Consider the following 21,089-nt stretch of genomic DNA (forward strand, 5'->3'; position numbering starts at 1 on the left):
TTGATCTTCTGTGATCACACTTCCTAAGTACTTGAAACTTTTAACCACTTCCAGAAATTTACCATTCAGTTTTATCTTTCCTCTTCCTTCCTTTCTTCCTTCCTTCCCCTTGTCATCACTATTGTTTTACTTTTCTCCGTGCTTACTTTCATCCAAAAACTTTCTATCTCTTGATTCCATGCAACTACTTATTTTTGCACTTCTGCTTCATCCTCACCCCATATCACTATATCATCTGCAAACAACATGGCTTTTGTTGCCTGTCTTCCCAATCTCTGTTTAATGTTCTTATCAATTTCATCCATGACTATGATGAATAGTATGAGGGATAGTACACTTCCCTGTCAGAGACCAGTTTCAACCTTAAACCATTTTGTTTTTCCTCTACTAGTCTTCACACTACTAACAATTTTTGTGCATAGCTTTTATCGTTTGCACTTCCACTCTGTTAACTTGAAAGTCCTCAGGGTTTGTTGGTAGTCTTTTTCTTTTTCTCTCAATAGGTCTTATTATGGTGCCTTTGCATTTTGTAGGGAAAATTCCTGCTGTCATAAGGGAAGTATTTATTAAATGTAATCTTGTTGGAAGTGCAATTTAGGAGTAATTTAATTAGCACCAAATTTATTCAGTCACATCCAGTAACCTCTGACTTTATTTCATGGCATTGTATGTCTAATGTCACTAATAGTCACGTGTGAAAATAGCATTTGTCTCTATCGTACTTTCTTTTCAAATGTAGTCTGTTGATTGTTACCTTTTTTTTCCTGTCTATCTGAAGTTTGTGTGCAAAAGTAGTTATTTAAATCATCCTATGGCTTATCTGTGTTGATTTCATTAGTATTTTTTTAAATCAAACCTATGTTGCAAAAAGTTCCCCATCCATTGGCAGTATTGTTATTTTTTAAGATGCCATGTATGATGTATCCTAGCATTCCTTATATATTGTGTTACACTATTATGCAATCATCTGTATTTTAAAAAGTTGTCCACAGATGGATTTTTACATAATATTTCTAAGCTGCATTTCTCTCGCATATTCTTTCCTGCATGTCCTGCATCAGCCACAGCAATGGATATCATTTTACGCATGCTGTCTATATAGTGGTATGTTTGACATAGCATGCTAAAAGTAGTATGTTGCAGTCTAAGTTATATAAAAGCTTTATGTTGTGCCATGGTGTACTTAATGCATCCACAAGGAACATTTCTTTGTTTAGGGTCAAGAAGTCTCGGTAAGTAACTGATTTAGGCTCATATTTGGGCCACTTCAGTGAATATGTAGTGTAAATAAGGTAATGACAGGATAGTTCACCTAGTCTTTCCTAAAATGCTTTCAAAGAAGTGGATATTTAACAAACATCTCCCTTGGTAAATTATTCCAGTCCCTAATTCCTCTTCCTATAAACAAATATCTCCACCAATTATTTGCTCTAAAAATTTCAACTGTATCTTCATATTATGATCTTTCCTACTTTTAGAGATTCCATTCAAGCTTAATTACCAAGCTCGATAGCTGCAGTTGCTTAAGTGCGGCCAGTATCCAGTATTCAGGAGATAGTAGGTTCGAACCCCACTGTCAGCAGCCCTGAAAATGGTTTCCCGTGTTTTCCCATTTTCACACCAGGCAAATGCTGGGGCTGTAAGTTAATTAAGGCCACGGCCGCTTCCTTCCCACTCCTAGCCCTTCCCTGTCCCATCGTCGCCATAAGACCTATCTGTGTTGGTGTGATGTAAAGCAACTAGCCAAAAAAAAAAAAAAAAAAAGCAAGCTTAATTGCCTACTGAAGTTATTCAGTGCCAAATCTCCACTAGCAGCTCAGAATATGCTGCTTAATCGAGCAGATTGTCTCCTTACTCACAATTCTTCCTAGCTTGAAGTTTGCAACATTTTCAGAACACTACTTCTTCTCTTCTTTTCCTACAACTTTTACCCCACACGCGTGGGGTCGCGTGTGTGAACTGCGTTGCATATGTGGATTTGGCCCTGTTTTACGGTCGAATGCTCTTCCTGCCGCCATCCCTATATGGAGGGATGTAATCACTATTGCGTGTTTCTGTGGTGGTTGGTAGTGTGGTATGTTGTGCGAATATGAAGAAGAGAGTGTTGGGACAGACACAAACACCCAGTCCCCGAGCCATCCTGGAATCAAACTCGGAACCATCTGAACTGAAAGCCAGTACACTGACCATTCAGCCAACAGCCGACATTTTCATAACACTACTCACTTGTTGGAAATCACCCAGAACTCATCATACTGCTTTCCTTTGGATTTGTTTTGAGTTCTTGAATCAAGTAGTCCTGGTGAAGGCACCGTACACTGGAACTAAACTCAAATTTGGGTCTTACCAGTGATACATCATCATCTTTACTGTAACTCCTATATACCTTCAGAACCATATGAAGAGATCTGTAACATTTCTTTATAACCTTGTTCATTTGATTATCTCAATGAAGATCTTTCCTTATATCAAAACCTAGATTCTTCCAGTGGTCCCCTTGAAATACTTTTGATTACTATCGGCTCATCCGGTCCGTTTGCCTTGGTGACTCTGAATAACTTTGGGCTGATCGCACGGTCCTCGTACCGGCGACGCATCTTTCAAATGTCTGCCTTATCAACTGTCGGTGGTAGGTTCTGCGCCTACCATGGTTGTAACGGGTAACGGGGAATCAGGGTTCGATTCCGGAGAGGGAGCCTGAGAAACGGCTACCACATCCACGGAGGGCAGCAGGCGCGCAAATTACCCACTCCCAGCACGGGGAGGTAGTGACGAAAAATAACGATACGGGACTCATCCGAGGCCCCGTAATCAGAATGAGTACACTTTAAATCCTTTAACGAGTATCCATTGGAGGGCAAGTCTGGTGCCAGCAGCCGCGGTAATTCCAGCTCCAATAGCGTATATTAAAATTGTTGCGGTTAAAAAGCTCGTAGTTGGATTTGTGTCCCACGCTGTTGGTTCATCGCTCGCCGGTGTCTAACTGGCATGGTTCGTGGGACGTCCTGCCGGTGGTGGCGAGTCGAAAGCGCGCGGCCGCCGTGGTTATCCGCGTGCGGTTCCTGCGCGCCGTAGGCGGACCCCGATGAAATCCTACCGCGGTGCTCTTCATTGAGTGTCGAGGTGGGCCGGCACGTTTACTTTGAACAAATTAGAGTGCTTAAAGCAGGCCGGCTGCGCCTGAATACTGTGTGCATGAAATAATGGAATAGGACCTCAGTTCTATTTTGTTGGTTTTCGGAACCCGAGGTAATGATTAATAGGGACAGGCGGGAGTAAGATGAAAATGAGAGGACATTTCCTCTTAGAGAAACTAACAACCTGGCTTTCACCCCATATACTGTCATGCTGCAGTTTGTCCCCTCTCCTTTTCAATGATTACATAGAGCAGGCAGTAAAGGAAATCAAAAAAAAATTTGGAAAGGGAATCACAGTCCAAGGAAAGGAAATCAAAACCTTGAGATTTGCTGATGATATTGTTATTTTATCTGAGACTGCAGAAGATCTCGAGAAGTTGCTGAATGGTATGGACAAAGTCTTGGGTAAGGAGTACAAGATGAAAATAAATAAGTCCAAAACAAAAGTAATGGAGTGCAGTCGAATGAAGGCAGGTGATGTAGGAAACATTAGATTAGGAAATGAAGTCTTAAAGGAAGTAGATGAATATTGTTACTTGGGTAGTAAAATAACTAACAATGGCAGAAGTAAGGACGACATAAAATGCAGACTAGCACAAGCAAGGAAGGCCTTTCTTAAGAAAAGAAATTTGCTCACTTCAAACATTGATATCGGAATCAGAAAGATGTTTTTGAAGACTTTCTTGTGGAGCGTGGCATTGTATGGAAGTGAAACATGGACTATAACTAGCTCAAAAAGAAAGAGAATAGAAGCTTTTGAAATGTGGTGTTACAGAAGAATGCTGAAGGTGAGATGGATAGATCGAATCACGAATGAAGAAATTCTGAATCAAATTGGTGAGAGGAGATTGATTTGGCTAAATTTGATGAGAAGAAGAGATAGAGTGATAGGACACATCTTAAGACACCCAGGACTTGTTCAGTTGGTTTTTGAAGGAAGTGTAGGTGGTAAGAACGGTAGGGGTAGACCAAGGTATGAATATGACAAGCAGATTAGAGCAGATGTAGGATGCAATAGTTACGTAGAAATGAAAAGGTTAGCACAGGATAGGGTGTCATGGAGAGCTGCATCAAACCAGTCTATGGACTGATGACTCAAACACACACCGTCTCATAACATTTCTGCAGATGCTCACAATCCTGTACCTTATTTATTAGTCTATACAGTATAACATCATCTAAAGTTCTTTACTCTTATCATTTATACATATAAGAAAACCCAAAGGTGCAGAAGTACTGCCTTGTAAAACCACTCTCAACCTGCACCAATGAGAACACAGTGCAAACTGTAGAAACAGACAGTGACGTTATAAAAATTGGCACAGTAAAATTACATATTTCTGTTACTAGTAAACTATACACGTATCAACCCAATTTAAGAGCCTGATCAGAAGATGACAGAGTCTGCACACATTTTCATTAATTCTCACAGGAGTTATACATTTTAAAAATCTCACCTTTCTCACACACATAGCCTGCAATTGTAATACCAAGGCCATGATAGTCCTTCTTGAGCTCAACAGTAAACTTCTCCATCTCTGGTAGTGTTGCTTCTAAGGGCATCATGTCCATGGTGAGAACAGGCAAGGATGGAGTTCCCATGAGAGGAGGTAAGGGAGCAGCACCAATAGGTAAGGTGTTCCGCACGACGTCTACTACCATGCTTGGTTCGGGCTGTAAACAAAGTGAGCCAAATTCCAAATTAGAACACTTCCCAAGAGAAAACAAAATGATCAGAACATGTATTGTATGAGACAAGGCCTAATCAAAACAGTAATGCCTTCCAGTTATATGATTTACATTCCTATAAAATGATCTAATCAACAAGGGCACGAAAAATAAAAGGAGACCAAGGAAATAGGGTACCAGTGGATTTAGTCATAACCACTCCTAAAATTTTGGAGAAAAAAATACCACTTAAATGGTAAGTGTAAACCCAACAACAATGTCCAATCAAATGAATATTTGATGCAGAAAAATCAACTACTACTACTACCACTACTACTACTACTACTACTACTACTACTACTACTACCACCACCACCATCACCACCACCACTACTACTACTGCTGCTGCTACCATGGGCATAATTTGAACATTCTGATTGGTGGAGCAAGGATTACTGCTGGGGGAAAGGGTCTATGGGTCCTCCTTTGTTGAAAGCTTTTCTAATTTTCTTATTTTTTACAACTTGCTTCATGTCGCACCGACATAGATAGCTCTTATGGCGACGATGGGACAAGAAAGGCCTAGGAGTGAGAAGGAAGTGGCTGTGGCATTAATTAAGGTACAGCCCCAGCTTTTGCCTGGTGTGGAAATGGGAAATCACACAAAACCATCTTCAGGACTGCTGACAGTGGAGTTCGAACCCACTATCTCCCGGATGCAACCTCACAGCTGCAAGCGCCTAACTGCATGACATCTTGTCCGGTTTAAGAGCAATTTGCACCCACAAAATTATTACTAATATTCTAAGTTGATCACTTTAATTTAATAAGTAAACCTGTGCAAAGTAAAGAACATTTGCACGGGATTAAAAAGAGACCTAATTCAAATGTATTTGTTACCTGGCCTGTTTTATCTGTAAAAGTAAAAATTAAGTAGACAACATGGACAAAAAGCGAAACTTTTTTTCATTTTACACAATGAGGAGGTAAAATTGAACAACAATAGAAGTTATTTCTATCAGCATAATGCAGGTAGCCTATAAAATTTTGCAATGATCTTTTTTTTTCATTGAGCTAAATTAAACAGAGTAGCAAAAAACATACTTCAAAATATGTATTTCTAAGTGCATAATATTATGAAAATTTGGTTTCCTTCAAAATATGGCGGTGGGGGGACAACTGCCATCCCTTGCCACCCCATACTACTACTACTACTACTACTACTACTACTACTACTACTACTACTACTACTACTACTACTACTACTACCACCACCACCACCACCACCACCACCACTACTACAAAAATTAAGAGAGGATCTCCATCCCATAATTTTTTGTTTCTTATAAAGAACAACCACTACCACCATCACCACTGTCAAAGCATTCAAGTATTATTCCACATTCTTTTATAATGAACAATGAAGACTATATGAAAGTTTCAATACTTATTCACAAGAAGGATTTTGTTGTTATGCACATATTAAATATGGTATAAGGGTAAAGCAAATAAAATATTTTAAAAAAGAGACAGAAGAAATGTACAGCAATGTATGTCACTGTAATGAAATGTAGAATCTACTGAGTAGAAAAAAATGTTTCTGATGGCCAGTAAGACTTTTGAAAAAATAGCCTACAATCAAATATTCAAACTTCATGCTGCCTTCCATATCCCGTTAGTGGCTTTAGATCACAAGTGATTGGCTAATAATTTCCCCAGAAATGTACTTAAGTTATCAAATATTTACTTCTGCCCACATGAAATTGAAAGAACTGGAATTAAGGCTTGGATTTCCATGACCTAATAACTCTAACAATAGAGTATGGATGCACTTATAACCTGAAAAATACCAAAATATGCCTTAAAAGCTTGGAAATATGATGAAAAAATTCCAAAAATGCTTAGAAGGCTTTTATTCTGATAGCAGACCAGCAGTAAACTGGCCACATTCACAACATTATTTTGTCTTTTCTATTTTGAAAACACACTGCTTGCGAAACTCATTCATTACCTTCAAACGAAAGGAAACCTAAAATAGCTAGACATGATTGAAACAATTTGACATCATTGGCACAAAACATATGAATAATACAAAATACAATCATATGTCCAAAAATATCCCCTTATACAATTTTTGTGCATATATGACTTAATGATAAAATACAACAAACAATTAGCGGTAAGCACCGAGCTCGATAGCTGCAGTCACTTAAGTGCGGCCAGTATCCAGTATTCAGGAGATAGTAGGTTCGAATCCCACTGTCGGCAGCCCTGAAAATGGTTTTCCGTGGTTTCCCATTTTCACACCTGGCAAATGCTGGGGCTGTACGTTAATTAAGGCCATGGCTGCTTCCTTCCCACTCCTAGCCCTTCCCTGTCCCATCGTCGCCATAAGACCTATCTGTGTCGGTGCGACGTAAAGCAACTATAAAAAAAAAATTAGCAGTAAGCTGTCGTTACTACGGCTGCGAAATGCTAGTGTTAAGATATGGTCTGCAAGAGGTCCCCACTGACTGCTTTGACATCTACAATCAACTCTCAGCTCACAGCCACCATTCCTCAGATTTATATCTATCCTCCTCAAAAGTGTTTCTGATCCATTTATATCAAAAATATTTAGAAACTTTGAAAATTTTGCACAATTTTCAAATTTTCAACTGACCTGACCAGGATGTTATGGTGATCAATGGTGGCTAATCTAATAATAGTTCTATGCGACTATGTAACAGAACCACTTCCTTCCAACACTCAAGCACCATGAAGTTGTGACCTATAATTATTTTATTACGTCAGAACAATCTAGAGTTCAACACGAAATGGTCGGCACTTCCACCACTCATCATGACGTCCTATTTTTTTTCCCGCGAACAGGAGACCACACTGAAAATCTAAGATATGTATTTGGAAACGCAGAGTATGTACTTGCGTACGATGCCACTAGATGGTGTATGTAAAACAACAGTGTGGGTCTAAGCATGCCCCCAAGTTCAGTGTGTGAGTGAGAGAGTCACAAAATGGAAGTCAACAAGCAGGAGCAACGATCGTATATTAAATAGCAATTCTCCGCGACAGAAATGCACGCCAATGCCATGCAGAGCTGCGGGAAGCATTAGGTGTGTGACTATGATCTAATCCCCATAGTCAAGAAGCTATTACGTGGACAACAGTTTGCTAACAAAGAGGATATCGTAACAGTACTTCGGAGAGAGGTGTCACACGTTAGCGATACACATGCAGCGAATGGTATTCAGCGCCTGCCCCACCGCTGGCAAGGCATAGTGGAAACCTTGGGTGATTATTTCAAAGGTCTGAAACCAGTGGAGACTTGTCCTTTGTATGTAGTTTTGTGTATTTGCTGTCTATACCATAATAAAACAATATTTACCAATGAATAGCCTGTGTTCTGTCACTTTCCTACGAGAATCTCCTGAAGTCAGAATTTGTCTTCAGGCACTATGCATAAGTACATGCCCTATATTTCCAAATGCACGTCTCAGATTTTCCGTGTTGTCTCCTGTTCGCGAGAAAAAATAGTTGCCATGACTTATGACTCGACCCTCGTAATTACGAAGAATATTTTCGACCTTACCTTTCTAACCATGTATTAACCATTTCGATATCATTTAGACTTACAAAGTTATAACTTCGAACTTACTATAAATTTCCTTGTGACGCCTGAAATTCTGTGTGGGGCAGAGAAACGAAAGACGTATTCGATGTCAATATAAGACGTCACACAAAACATGAGTCCTAATAATGATGATTAGAGCCCGGATTTTTATGCAGTAGTAGGTTAGAATGCAAACTTACTGAAGCGAGTAGCAGGTATACCTTCACAACGGTTAAGCTATAGGGTTTGCATAAACATTAAGGGTAGGACCCATCAGAACCCCTACAATTTATGCTATTCTTGCTACAATATGGAAGAGCGGGTGGCCGACACTTCCTACTAACCAAATTAGTTTGCAATCTAGCCTATTACAGCATACAAATCCGAGCTTTAATGATGATCAATGAGGGGTTTTTCCTGACTGGTAGCAAAGTACAATGACTGACCGTTCTAAAAAGAAAGAAAGAAAGAATACGTTGCAGATAAAATAACTCACATGAAGTTCTAGCTCAGAATCCTGCTGAAAGATGAAGGGGTTATCATAGCTATCCAACACGGGTGTCTGTGTGTTGAATGTCTCTGGGTAGCCATTCTGCAGAAGGTGACGATCAAGTTCTTCGGGGTCAGCCAAAATTTTGGTGGGAACAATTGGAGCATGACTACCAAGTGCCTGTAATACAATGACAACACATTTCATTACTGTCGAAGTTCTTAATTTTATACAAATATGGATAGTATAATGGCCAAAGAACGTAATAAAAAAAAGAGGATTTAACAGCTGTGGAGATACCTGGTAGTCTGGAGATGTAGGTTCAACAGGTCGCGCCACGACAAGACGAACGTGGCTGCCTGACTGCCGCAGGACGGCAGCAACTTGCTCTGAACCCATACCACGCAGATTAACATCTCCAATCTGTAGGATGTGATCTCCACTTTGCAAGCGATTGTCCTACAAACACAAGGATGCAATACAGTTACACAGTCGAGGTTAGCCATAATACTGCATACAAATCATACAAAATAGCTCACAAATGATCACAGAACTAAACATGCACTTCACAACGGATACCATTAGTTGGTATTTCACCAGCCTAGTCTGAAATTACGTCTATTATTATTATTTTTTCAGGAACCACCAAACAGAGGAGAATGAAATTTGGCATAGAGGTTACTATCCGGTCATAAGTAACAGCTAAGAAACCTTTCAGAAAATTCGACCTCTAAGGGGTAATTGGGCAACCGAAGCGGTATGCCACGGAACGCTAATTTTTATGCCGCTTGGTAGCGTTGACATCTCTCCGATAGGAAGAGGAGATGTGAAGTTAAAAAAATCTCTAAATGAAAAGGAATGCATGGGCATCCCCTAGATTTAATTCTCTGACTTCAGACGAACCAACTATGATTTTTCATTTTTTCCTATATGCAAAATAACACCGTTTTTTATTAACACTAACTGCTGCTACGAAAAAATGGGTAATTTTTACCAGCCCCATTACAATCGCCATATTAAACAATTTTATGGAAGGGAAATATAGAAGTGCAGTCACCAGTAACTAATTATTGTATCTGACAGTGTATGGCACGTAACGTAATTGGAGTAAGGTGATTAATGATATTGTCGGAAAACAAAATCGTGTAATAGGGAGCATAGAAGAGAGTATAATTGGAAGTTCAGGGATTTCGTTTCGCCTTTTATGAAAATGAATTTTGTTCTCATTAAGAACTTACGTTCTAATAAATCTACTGATATCAAACCCACTATGTGAATGCCGAAACAGAAGCACCCACATTACACGCCAATTCTCAAAATTATTCGTCAAAATAGAAAAATTCCTTTCTAGGAAATTATTAGTTACGAAAAAAAATTCAGATAGGCCTTTCTCTCTTTTTGGCTAATCGAATTTCAGGTACATTGCTCAATAGGACTAACCGTTTAGGCAGCGTATTCAATTTTAAGGGTCCCAAGCTTATGTCTTCCTCTGAAATGCTTCAGACTTTCTTTTCCTACATAGCCCACTTAAGGTATAGCGTGGTAATAAGTAGTCTGTGAGTACACGAGTTTTAACGATTAAAAAAAACATGCAAATATACAAACTTCGAGATTTATCATTGTTGCCATTTTTTCCTGAAATCACGGTTCTCGCTGGAACCCTTTGAAATTTCGGGATGATACAAAGCCTATGTTATCCAGAATGATATTATCTTTCGAACGGTGAAGGAAATTTCAAAGTCGCTGCCGTAGTTTCTGAGATTACCCGTCACACAGCCACAAACTCAATGCCTTTCTTCATATGTTAGTATTTGGTTGTCTATACGCATGAAAGAGATTTTAATTCGCCTTAACTGCGCGGGAGCATTGTGAAGTGAGAAATGTACAGCGCTTATGTAAAGAAAACTTGCTTTGCAAGGTCTTAGTGGCGCTACTAAAACTACTCTTCGTCGACTTTTTTTTTTTTTTTTTTTTTTTTTTTTGCTTGTTGTTTCACGTCGCACCGACACAGATAGGTCTTACGGCGACGATGGGACAGGAAAGGGCTAGGAGTGGGAAGGAAGCGGCCGTGGCCTTAATTAAGGTACAGCCCCAGCATTTGCCTGGTGTGAAAATGGGAAACCACGAAAAACCATTTTCAGGGCTGCCGACAGTGGGGTTCGAACCTACTATCTCCCGAATACTGGATACTGGCCGCACTTAAGCGACTGCAACTATCGAGCTCGGTACTCTTCGTCGACTAGCACACAAATCTGAATAGGCGTCATCTTTCAGATGTATAAACAGGCCTCTCAAATTTCATTTATCTAGCACAAGTCATTCATGGTGATGGGAATTCACTTTCCGTCGGTGTATGTGAGCAACGCTTTGATAACATCTTACGTATCTGTTACATGACATGGTTAACAACATGGTATGATGGGTTTTCTCGATCTCAGTGGTAATTGAATGGGCCATTTGACTACGAGACACAACACTTTTTTTTTATTTTTTTAGAATGTTTCTCGGATCACCGTATTCCGAAAAACAAAAGCGAAATAAATATTTCTTTCACTATTATGATATTTCATAAAATAGAAACTTCCAGAAAATGGCGGAAAATGAAACACATACACCGAGCTCGATAGCTGCAATCGCTTAAGTGCGGCCAGTATCCAGTAATCGGGACATAGTGGGTTCGAGCCCCACTGTGGGCAGCCCTGAAGATGGTTTTCCGTGGTTTCCCATTTTCACACCAGGCTGTACCTTAATTAAGGCCACGGCCGCTTCCTTCCACTTCCTAGGCCTTCCCTATCCCATCGTCGCCATAAGACATATCTGTGTCGGTGCGACGTAAAGCAAATAGCAACAACAAAAAACGAAATACATACACAATTTTTTTTTAATCACGCCGAAATTCTTCGAAATTTCTCAGAGTAACTTATCGGGGATTAATTATAATATTTATAAAAGCTTTACGAATGGATACGGGAATGCACGCAATTGTTGTGTTAACTGATATGATACTTCAGAGAAAACCATGATCAACATGTGCTGTGTTTGCCTATAGTAATTTACACAAATTAGACTGCAAACTACGTGTTCAATAACTTGGTATACAACAGCAGAATAGGTGAAATACTTACCCTATCAGCAACACCTCCAGGTAGAATAGTCTTGACAACCACACCAGTGCTGCGGCCTCCGATGATACCAAATCCCAAGCCAGATCCATCATTTATTAGGTCAATGATTTCAACTTGAGCCCATTCCGTATTTAGCTGGAAAACATAAACATCATATTAATTTAAAATGCAGTAACAACAAGTTATAGCATTTGCCTGGTGTGAAAATGAGAAACCACGGAAAACTATATTCAGGGCTGCCGATAGTGGGGCTCGAACCCACTATCTCCCGGATGCAAGCTCAAGCCCCCCTAACCGCACGGTCAACTCGCCCGGTCGATTTTATTTTGAGGATTTGTTTTAGAATTAAATAACTGTGGGTACCTTTTGCTATACTGGCGTACGTTTAGGGGTTTGATTGAAATTTGCGAGATAGTAGGGTGTATTTCGCCTCGGATGCAACAAGCATTATTTAACACCGAGGCAAAAATGGATTCAAGAAAACTGAGATGAGAAATAAATTAGTTTCAGTGCATATTACAGAGAACGGATACTTACTTTGAAAACACGAGGTGAAATAAATATTACACTTAAAACAACATATTTCTACGAGAGAAAAACTTCCCAGTCCACTGTAGATTTTCATGACTGATATATTTTTTATAGTCCACGGACTTGCAGGTTTTACGTGGAGTATCTGATTGACAGGGACGTGACTTTAATTTACACGTAATTATTATTATTATTATTATTATTATTATTATTATTATTATTATTATTATTATTATTATTATTATTATTATTATTATTATCATCAATCATTCATTTCGTTTCGTCTAACAAAGTACGATTTTATTTCAACTGTCTCCTTTCCTGGATTTTAACTCCCGCATTCGTTGCCGGTCTTGTTCCTATCTTTCTTCGGTCTACGCCTTCCCTGTTTTCAGCCTCGGTTTTCCTCAGAAACCCTTGTGGTCTTTAAGTTTCTTCATAAGCGGGTTGCGCTACAGGACATCATCATGTGAGGTGCCCACCTCTTGTAGATCTTTTTTCTACCTCGCTGAATATTTTGTCTTCTTATTTTGGAAGTAGAAGAAAATCCACTCGGTTGACCTTGTACATTCTTGTCACGTGACCGTAGAAAGCATCTTACGCATCGTATCGATTATCATTTCCACATGGAAATACAGCTGCTTGTCGTGCTGTCTTCTATATTCACCTTTTTCTTTCATAGGGAACAAGATTTCCCTCAAAATCTTTCTTTCTTTTTCTTTCTTTCCTCTTTGATATCAAGTTTCTCAATAAGGCCTTTTTATTTCGTTCATTGCCATGCACTCTGCTGTCCGCTGTGGTAGCGTCTGAGCTTGGCGTTCAAGGATATTGATCTTTTGTTATATGGTATGGCATTTCCAGTTTGTTCATGCGTGACAAGAAGGCTTCGTTTTCACACGTTGGGGTCTCTACACTCACCTAGATATTTATACCTGTTTTCACTGCCTGTGTCTTAAGCTGGCTGATTAGTTTTTTAGATGTCTGTAGCAAACCCAAAAAGATGGCTACATCATCTGCAAAAGCAGATCAGTCAATTGCAACGTCCGTGTTCCTGCAGCCCAGTCTCACTCCACTGCCAACCCCTTCATTTCGCATTTCCTTGCGTCACTCGCGTATGACTTTCTCCAGAATACAGTTTAACAGCGAAGGTGGAAGCCCATCACCGTGCCTGTACTTATTTCAAATGCACCTGAAATTTCTCCCCTGGAGTTCACCTTGGAGGTAATGTCTGCTTGTTTAGTGATCGCTCTTGTTTTGTAGTCCAAACCAAATTTCTTTAGGATTTGTATTAGGTCATTTCGGTTAACAACAATACATTAATTAACCGGGCGAGTTGGCCATACGGTTATAGGCGCGCAGCTGTGAGCTTGCAATCGGGACATAGTAGGTTCGAACCTCACTGTCAGCAGCCCTGAAGATGGCCTTCCGTGGTTTCCCAGTTTCACACTAGGCAAATGCCGGGGCTGTACTGTACCTTAATATTAAGGCCACAGCCGCTTCCTTCCCACTCCTAGGCCTTTCCTATCCCATCGTCGCCATAAGACCTATCTCGGTCGGTGCGACGTAAAGCAAATTAAAAATATAATATATTATTATTATTATTATTATTATTATTATTATTATTATTATTATTATTATTATTATTATTATTATTATTTTAGTTCCGTTTGGGCCTGCTATGGACCACGTGGTTCTTATCTCTAGCAGCTTTCTTCTTTGACCAGTACTCCTTCATTCTTGCACTGTGAATGTCTTTTCGCTCCTGAGTCCATTTCACACCTCCTCCCGGACGTACTGTTTTTTCTGTTAGTGACTGGAGAGAGTTTGATGTTCTGATCAACGTTCTGTACGTATTCCTGTCATAAATTTCACTGGGAGCAATGTCCAATTCTTGAAGGTCTTTTCTGACGAGTCTTGCCCACTTGGCATTAGTCGCTTTCCCTCTAGAGATGGTGTGAAAGATTCTGGAGGTGAGCCTCTGATTGTCCATTCTCATGACATGACCGTAGAAGTTCAATCTCCTCTTCCTCATAGATGTTGTAATGCTCTCCAATTGTTGGTACAGTTCGTTGTTGTGCCTGATTCTGTACTTGCCTTCTTCTTTAGTGGGGCCCATGATTTTTCTCAGGATCTTCCTTTCCTTCAGCTCCAGTTTTCTAAGTTGCCCTTTTCTTACCATGTTTAGGCATTCTGAGGCATATAGTACTGACGGTCTCACTACAGTAGTGTAATGCCTGATTTTGAGGTTAAGGGAGAGGGATTTGGATTTGTACATACTCTTACATAGGTGGTAGGCATTTTCCAATTTGATGCATCTGCTGTTCATGGCCTGATCTTCATTCATGTTTGGGGTTATCCATTCTCCTAGGTATTTGAAGGAGTTAGTCCTTTGTATTGTTTTGTCCCCCAGTGGGATTGATTTGGGTGCATCTTTGATGTTGGTGATAAACTGTGTTTTGTTGATGGCGATCTTCAGCCCTACTTTAGCTGCTATGTGGTCGAGAGAGGATAGTTGATGGATAGCTTCCTCCACACTGGATGCCAGGAGTGTAAGGTCGTCTGCGAAGGCTAAACAGTTGACTGTTAACTTGTCTTTCTTGTAGCCAATTCTCAATCCAGAGTCATCCTGTAGCATTTTCGTCCACTCACGAATGACTTTTTCAAGTAGGCAATTAAAGAGGATTGGAGATAGGCCATCCCCTTGTCTAACACCTGTTTTGATCTCAAATCTCTGGGACAGTTCCCCTCTGAATTTGATTCTGGCAGTAGTGTTGGTAAGAGTTGCTTTCACTAGATTCAAGGTTTTCTTATCTAGTCCCAGTTCAGCGAGTGCCTGGAAGAGTGACTCTCTATCTACTGAATCGTAGGCCTTCTGAAAGTCAACAAATGTTGCCACGTAGGGTGAGGCGCTTAGGTTTTTGTAAGTGATGATGGTTTTGAGGTTCAGGATTTGTTCGGCGCATGACCTTGACTTGCGAAACCCAGCCTGGTACTCTCCGATGCAGGAGTCTAGTTGAGCCTCTACTCTTGTGAGTAATACTTTGGAGAGTATCTTATACGTCACTGATACAAGGGAAATCCCTCTGTAGTTGTTGAGATCTGATTTGTCGCCTTTTTTGTGTAACGGGTGGATGATAGCTGAAGTCCAGTCGCTAGGTAACGCTTCTGTCACCCAGATGTTTGATATGATTTCATGGATACTTTGGATTGACTCCTCATCAGCGTATTTCCAGAGCTCTGCTATGATTCCATCCTCGCCCGCTGCTTTGTTACATTTCAATTCTGAAATGGCTTTCTTGATCTCCCCCTTTGTTGGTGGGAGAGAGTCCGACTTAGTAACATTCTGAGGTTCGAAATGCAGTTTCTCCTTGGGTTCCCTTGAATTTAGAAGGTTGTTGAAATACTCTGCTAGAACTGTGGTGCACTCTTCATTGTTCATTTTCAGATTTCCGTCAGCTCCCCGAAGGTGAAGTGTAGGGGCTGAGTAGGGTGTTATTTGAGATTTAAAAGTTTGGTAGAAGTCTCTAGTGTTGTTTCTTTCAAAATCCCTCTCTGCTTGTTCAATGATATTTTTATTGTACTGCCTCTTGGTGTTCCTGATAATTTTAGTTGCAGTTTTCCTAACTTCTAAGAAGTTTTTATGGTTTTCCAGACTTTTGTTATGGTTCCATTTTAGCCATGCTTGCTTTCTCTCTTCTATTGCTTTGTCACAAGTAGTTGTCCACCATGGATGTTTGTTCTTTCTGACTGCCGGGATGGTGGTTGTCGCTGCATCTATTATTATTATTATTATTATTATTATTATTATTATTATTATTATTATTATTCGTTTTACGTCCCACTACACGTCTACTGGTTTTCGGAGACGCCAAGGTGCCACAATTCTGTCCCTCAGGAGTTTATAACGTGCCGATTCTTTCAAATACCACAGGACTGAGTCGCGATCGAAAGCGCCAAGTTGGACTCACAAGGCCAGCACTACATCGTTTTTTTGTTTTTTTGTTTTTTGCTAGTTGTTTTACGTCGCACCGACACAGATAGGTCTTACGGCGACGATGGGACAGGAAAGGGCTGGGAGTGGGAAGGAAGCGGCCGTGGCCTTAATTAAGGTTCAGTCCCAGCATTTGCCTGGTGTGAAAATGGGAAACCACGGAAAACCATTTTCAGGGCTGCCGACAGTGGGGTTCGAACTACATCGTTTGAGCTGCTGCTACTGCGGAACCTTCACGTGACTGACTGAGTTTCACCCGTGAAAGTTAATTTACCAGAACTCGAAATCAGCGACCGAAGTAAGAAACCGATCTCGCACAGAACACGGAAATTATCCCAACAAACAATGGGGATATTGCGGTCACCACCCCGATGTCTAACCATAATTATTTGTCGCACGCATCAGAATATATGATAAAAGAACTGATCAAAGGCGAGAAAAGATATGATACAGGTTAGAGAGTAGAGAAACTCATCTCAAGACCCTAGTATCGCTCACCGCGTATCAATCATTGTAAGGAGGGAAATACAACAGAACACGTAGAAAGATTCCCATGTGTAGCGCTAGCTCGAGAAATCGAGCACAAGTGCTGATGAACGCACGAGTATCTTCGTTAAGAGGTCGGCACGAGGGACCAGACAAGAGCCAAGAGATCATTAGTAATAATTCCCCCCCCCCCCCCCGTGGTTTATAAACTAGTGGTGATTTCGAAGGCACAGTTAAAAACAAAGTTGTGGTCTCACCCAGGAAGATTCGCGATCGGTAATTACTAACCCCAGTAGACTGGGAAGGTGATCGATATTAATACGCAAACAGTGAAAAAGTGGGGTCTATGCTATCCCCACTTAGAAGATCACAAACTTGCGTGACCGGTTTCATGATTTTTTTTTTTTTTTTTTTTGCTAGGGGCTTTACGTCGCACCGACACAGATAGGTCTTATGGCGACGATGGGATAGGAAAGGCTTGGGAGTTGGAAGGAAGCGGCCGTGGCCTTAATTAAGGTACAGCCCCAGCATTTGCCTGGTGTGAAAATGGGAAACCACGGAAAACCATTTTCAGGGCTGCCGATAGTGGGATTCGAACCTACTATCTCCCGGATGCAAACTCACAGCCGAGCGCCTCTACGCGCACGGCCAACTCGCCCGGTGGTTTCATGATTATATCGGCGTACAATTATAACAGGATGTTAGCTATTCACGACCAACCCTGTTTCCGACCATCCTGTAAATGATAAAACATGAAGGTAAAGTAATACTACCTTGCGGTATCCCCTCTTTAATAATTACAGGATGAGATAATGTCTCACCTAATGCTTCTATGTTCTAGAAATTAAGCCACCCATTCAGTCACTCTTTTGTCTGGTCCAATAAGCCTCATTTTCGTTAGTAGTCTCCCATGATCGACCCTACCACAGCCCTGGACAGGTCAATAGTGATACAGTCCATTTGACTTCCTGAATCTAAAATATCTGCTATATATTGCTGGAATCCTACAAGTTGAACCTCACTGGAATAATCTTTCCTAAACCCAAACTGACTTCTATCCAACCAGTTAGTAATTGTGCAATCAATACATTCAGAAAGAATGCTTTCCCCAAGCTTACAAGCAACACACGTCAAGCTGACTTGCCTGTAATTATCCACTTAATGATTGTCACCCTTTTCTTTGTCAACTGGGGCGACAATTGCAACCGGCCATTCGTTTGACATACCTACTGTAGCTCCTGCATGCAAACAGTAATCATATATTTCAGATATGGCACTATATCCCAACCCATTGTCTTTAGTGTATCCCTAGAAATCTTACCAATTCTAGCTGTTTTCCAAGTTCGGCCTTTGTATTATTATTTTTCTTTTTTGGTAAATATCTTTATTATCATAGGTAAATATCAGTACTTTGCCATTATTAGTCACTTCCTAAACCTGGACATTATCCTTATACCCAACTATCTTAGCATACAGCTGACTAAATACTTCTGGAAATGCTCACATATGCACTCACCTTGATCATTAATGATCCTTGCAAGTCTTTCTCGAACCTGTTTCTGCCTTACTCCTTAATTACTAAACATTCTTCTGGGAGACTGCTACGCATATTGGCAGCATTGTGAATTATGCCATTAAGGCCAGTCACACAATATTTCCAGTACCTTGATTGGCGCTTACAGCACTAGCATTGCATGAGTCAACGTTGAGGTCGGCTGTATTATTTCTCTGATAAAGGGCCGTCATCCGAGGTATGAATGCTTAGTATTAACGTTATATTCGGAACGTAACCGGAGTGTGATACAATTGCTTGCTATTTTAATAGTTAAACTTCAAATATATCTGTATTAAACTAAGTACTTTTATCTGGAGTTCTTACGATGACAAATTAATTACACTGACTGACAGAGCAAATGCAACACCAAGAAGGAGTGGTCAGAACTTTATGCCAATTGCAGGGTAGACTGACGTCACTGAGGTATGCTCATGATGTGAAATGCGCCGCTGTGCTGCGCACGTAGCGAACGATAAATGGGACACGGCGTTGGCGAATGGCCCACTTCGTACCGTGATTTCTCAGCCGACAGTCATTGTAGAACGTGTTGTCGTGTGCCACAGGACACGTGTATAGCTAAGAATGCCAGGCCGCCGTCAACGGAGGCATTTCCAGCAGACAGACGACTTTACGAGGGGTATGGTGATCGGGCTGAGAAGGGCAGCTTGGTCGCTTCGTCAAATCGCAGCCGATACCCATAGGGATGTGTCCACGGTGCAGCGCCTGTGGCGAAGATGGTTGGCGCAGGGACATGTGGCACGTGCGAGGGGTCCAGGCGCAGCCCGAGTGACGTCAGCACGCGAGGATCGGCGCATCCGCCGCCAAGCGGTGGCAGCCCCGCACGCCACGTCAACCGCCATTCTTCAGCATGTGCAAGACACCCTGGCTGTTCCAATATCGACCAGAACAATTTCCCGTCGATTGGTTGAAGGAGGCCTGCACTCCCGGCGTCCGCTCAGAAGACTACCATTGACTCCACAGCATAGACGTGCACGCCTGGCATGGTGCCGGGCTAGAGCGACTTGGATGAGGGAATGGCGGAACGTCGTGTTCTCCGATGAGTCACGCTTCTGTTCTGTCAGTGATAGTCACCGCAGACGAGTGTGGCGTCGGCGTGGAGAAAGGTCAAATCCGGCAGTAACTGTGGAGCGCCCTACCGCTAGACAACGCGGCATCATGGTTTGGGGCGCTATTGCGTATGATTCCACGTCACCTCTAGTGCGTATTCAAGGCACGTTTAATGCCCACCGCTACGTGCAGCATGTGCAGCATGCGCTGCGGCCGGTGGCACTCCCGTACCTTCAGGGGCTGCCCAATGCTCTGTTTCAGCAGGATAATGCCCGCCCACACACTGCTCGCATCTCCCAACAGGCTCTACGAGGTGTACAGATGCTTCCGTGGCCAGCGTACTCTCCGGATCTCTCACCAATCGAACACGTGTGGGATCTCATTGGACGCCGTTTGCAAACTCTGCCCCAGCCTCGTACGGACGACCAACTGTGGCAAATGGTTGACAGAGAATGGAGAACCATCCCTCAGGACACCATCCGCACTCTTATTGACTCTGTACCTCGACGTGTTTCTGCGTGCATCGCCGCTCGCGGTGGTCCTACATCCTACTGAGTCGATGCCGTGCGGATTGTGTAACCTGCATATCGGTTTGAAATAAACATCAATTATTCTTCCATGCCGACTCTGTTTTTTCCCCAACTTTCATCCCTTTCGAACCACTCCTCCTTGGTGTTGCATTTGCTCTGTCAGTCAGTGTATTTCCTTCCAGATGTTTCGAAATATACGAGATGATTCTGATGGAATCCAATTATTGCAAGATTTTTTTTTTTTTTTACAAGTTGTTTTACGTCACACCGACACAGATAGGTCTTATGGCGACGATGAGACAGGAAAGGGCAAGGAGTGAGAAGGAAGCAGCCGTGGCCTTAATTAAGGTACAGCCCCAGCATTTGCCTGGTGTGAAAACGGGAAACTACGGAAAACCATCTTCAGGGCTGCCGACAGTGGGGTTCGAATTAGTGTTGGCTACTGAATGCATGATTCGAAGCAGTGTATCGATTCGTTCAGTGTCCGAGAGAATCGATTCACAGGAACGGCGAACTCACGGCACTCGATTCAGCTTACTCCCAGCGGACAGTGCTGAGTGGCGCATTCACGGCTCACTAGCCGGGCATTGGACGTTGGCGGGGAACCGAGTTTCCGCTGCAGCGAGACAGGGAATCATGGCACACCGAAAGAATCGTGGGCAGCACGGCTCAGTGAGACACAAGATACAGACGGCTCCTTACCGGCACACTGGACATTGGCGGGGAGCCGAACTTCCTCTTAAGCAATACATACAGAGCCATGGTACACTGAAAGAATCGTATGCTATAATGGACTCTCGAGCTCAGCTCATTTGAAAATAATACCCACTTGCATTCACTCTCCTCTTCTTAGAGGGAGGTTTAAATAATAGATGGATGTATTTGCAGTGTTAAAAAG

The 21,089-nt window shown here is 41.7% G+C and overlaps 1 protein-coding gene across 3 annotated transcripts in view; it reads right to left on the reverse strand.

The window, feature by feature from the left end:
* LOC136873924 (multiple PDZ domain protein) overlaps positions 1–21,089 on the reverse strand; it is a 2,156,217-nt gene that overhangs the window by 2,122,982 nt on the left and 12,146 nt on the right. For all 3 annotated transcript variants that reach the window (XM_067147286.2, XM_067147283.2, XM_067147285.2), the window contains exons 2-5: positions 12,031–12,165; positions 9,206–9,364; positions 8,912–9,085; positions 4,595–4,811 (exon numbers count right to left, since the gene is read on the reverse strand). In XM_067147286.2, coding sequence (XP_067003387.2) covers positions 4,595–4,811; positions 8,912–9,085; positions 9,206–9,364; positions 12,031–12,165 — 685 coding nt within the window. The remainder of the gene's footprint in view (positions 1–4,594; positions 4,812–8,911; positions 9,086–9,205; positions 9,365–12,030; positions 12,166–21,089) is intronic.

Source organism: Anabrus simplex, chromosome 5, assembly GCF_040414725.1.
Source record: "Anabrus simplex isolate iqAnaSimp1 chromosome 5, ASM4041472v1, whole genome shotgun sequence".
NCBI lineage: Eukaryota > Metazoa > Arthropoda > Insecta > Orthoptera > Tettigoniidae > Anabrus > Anabrus simplex.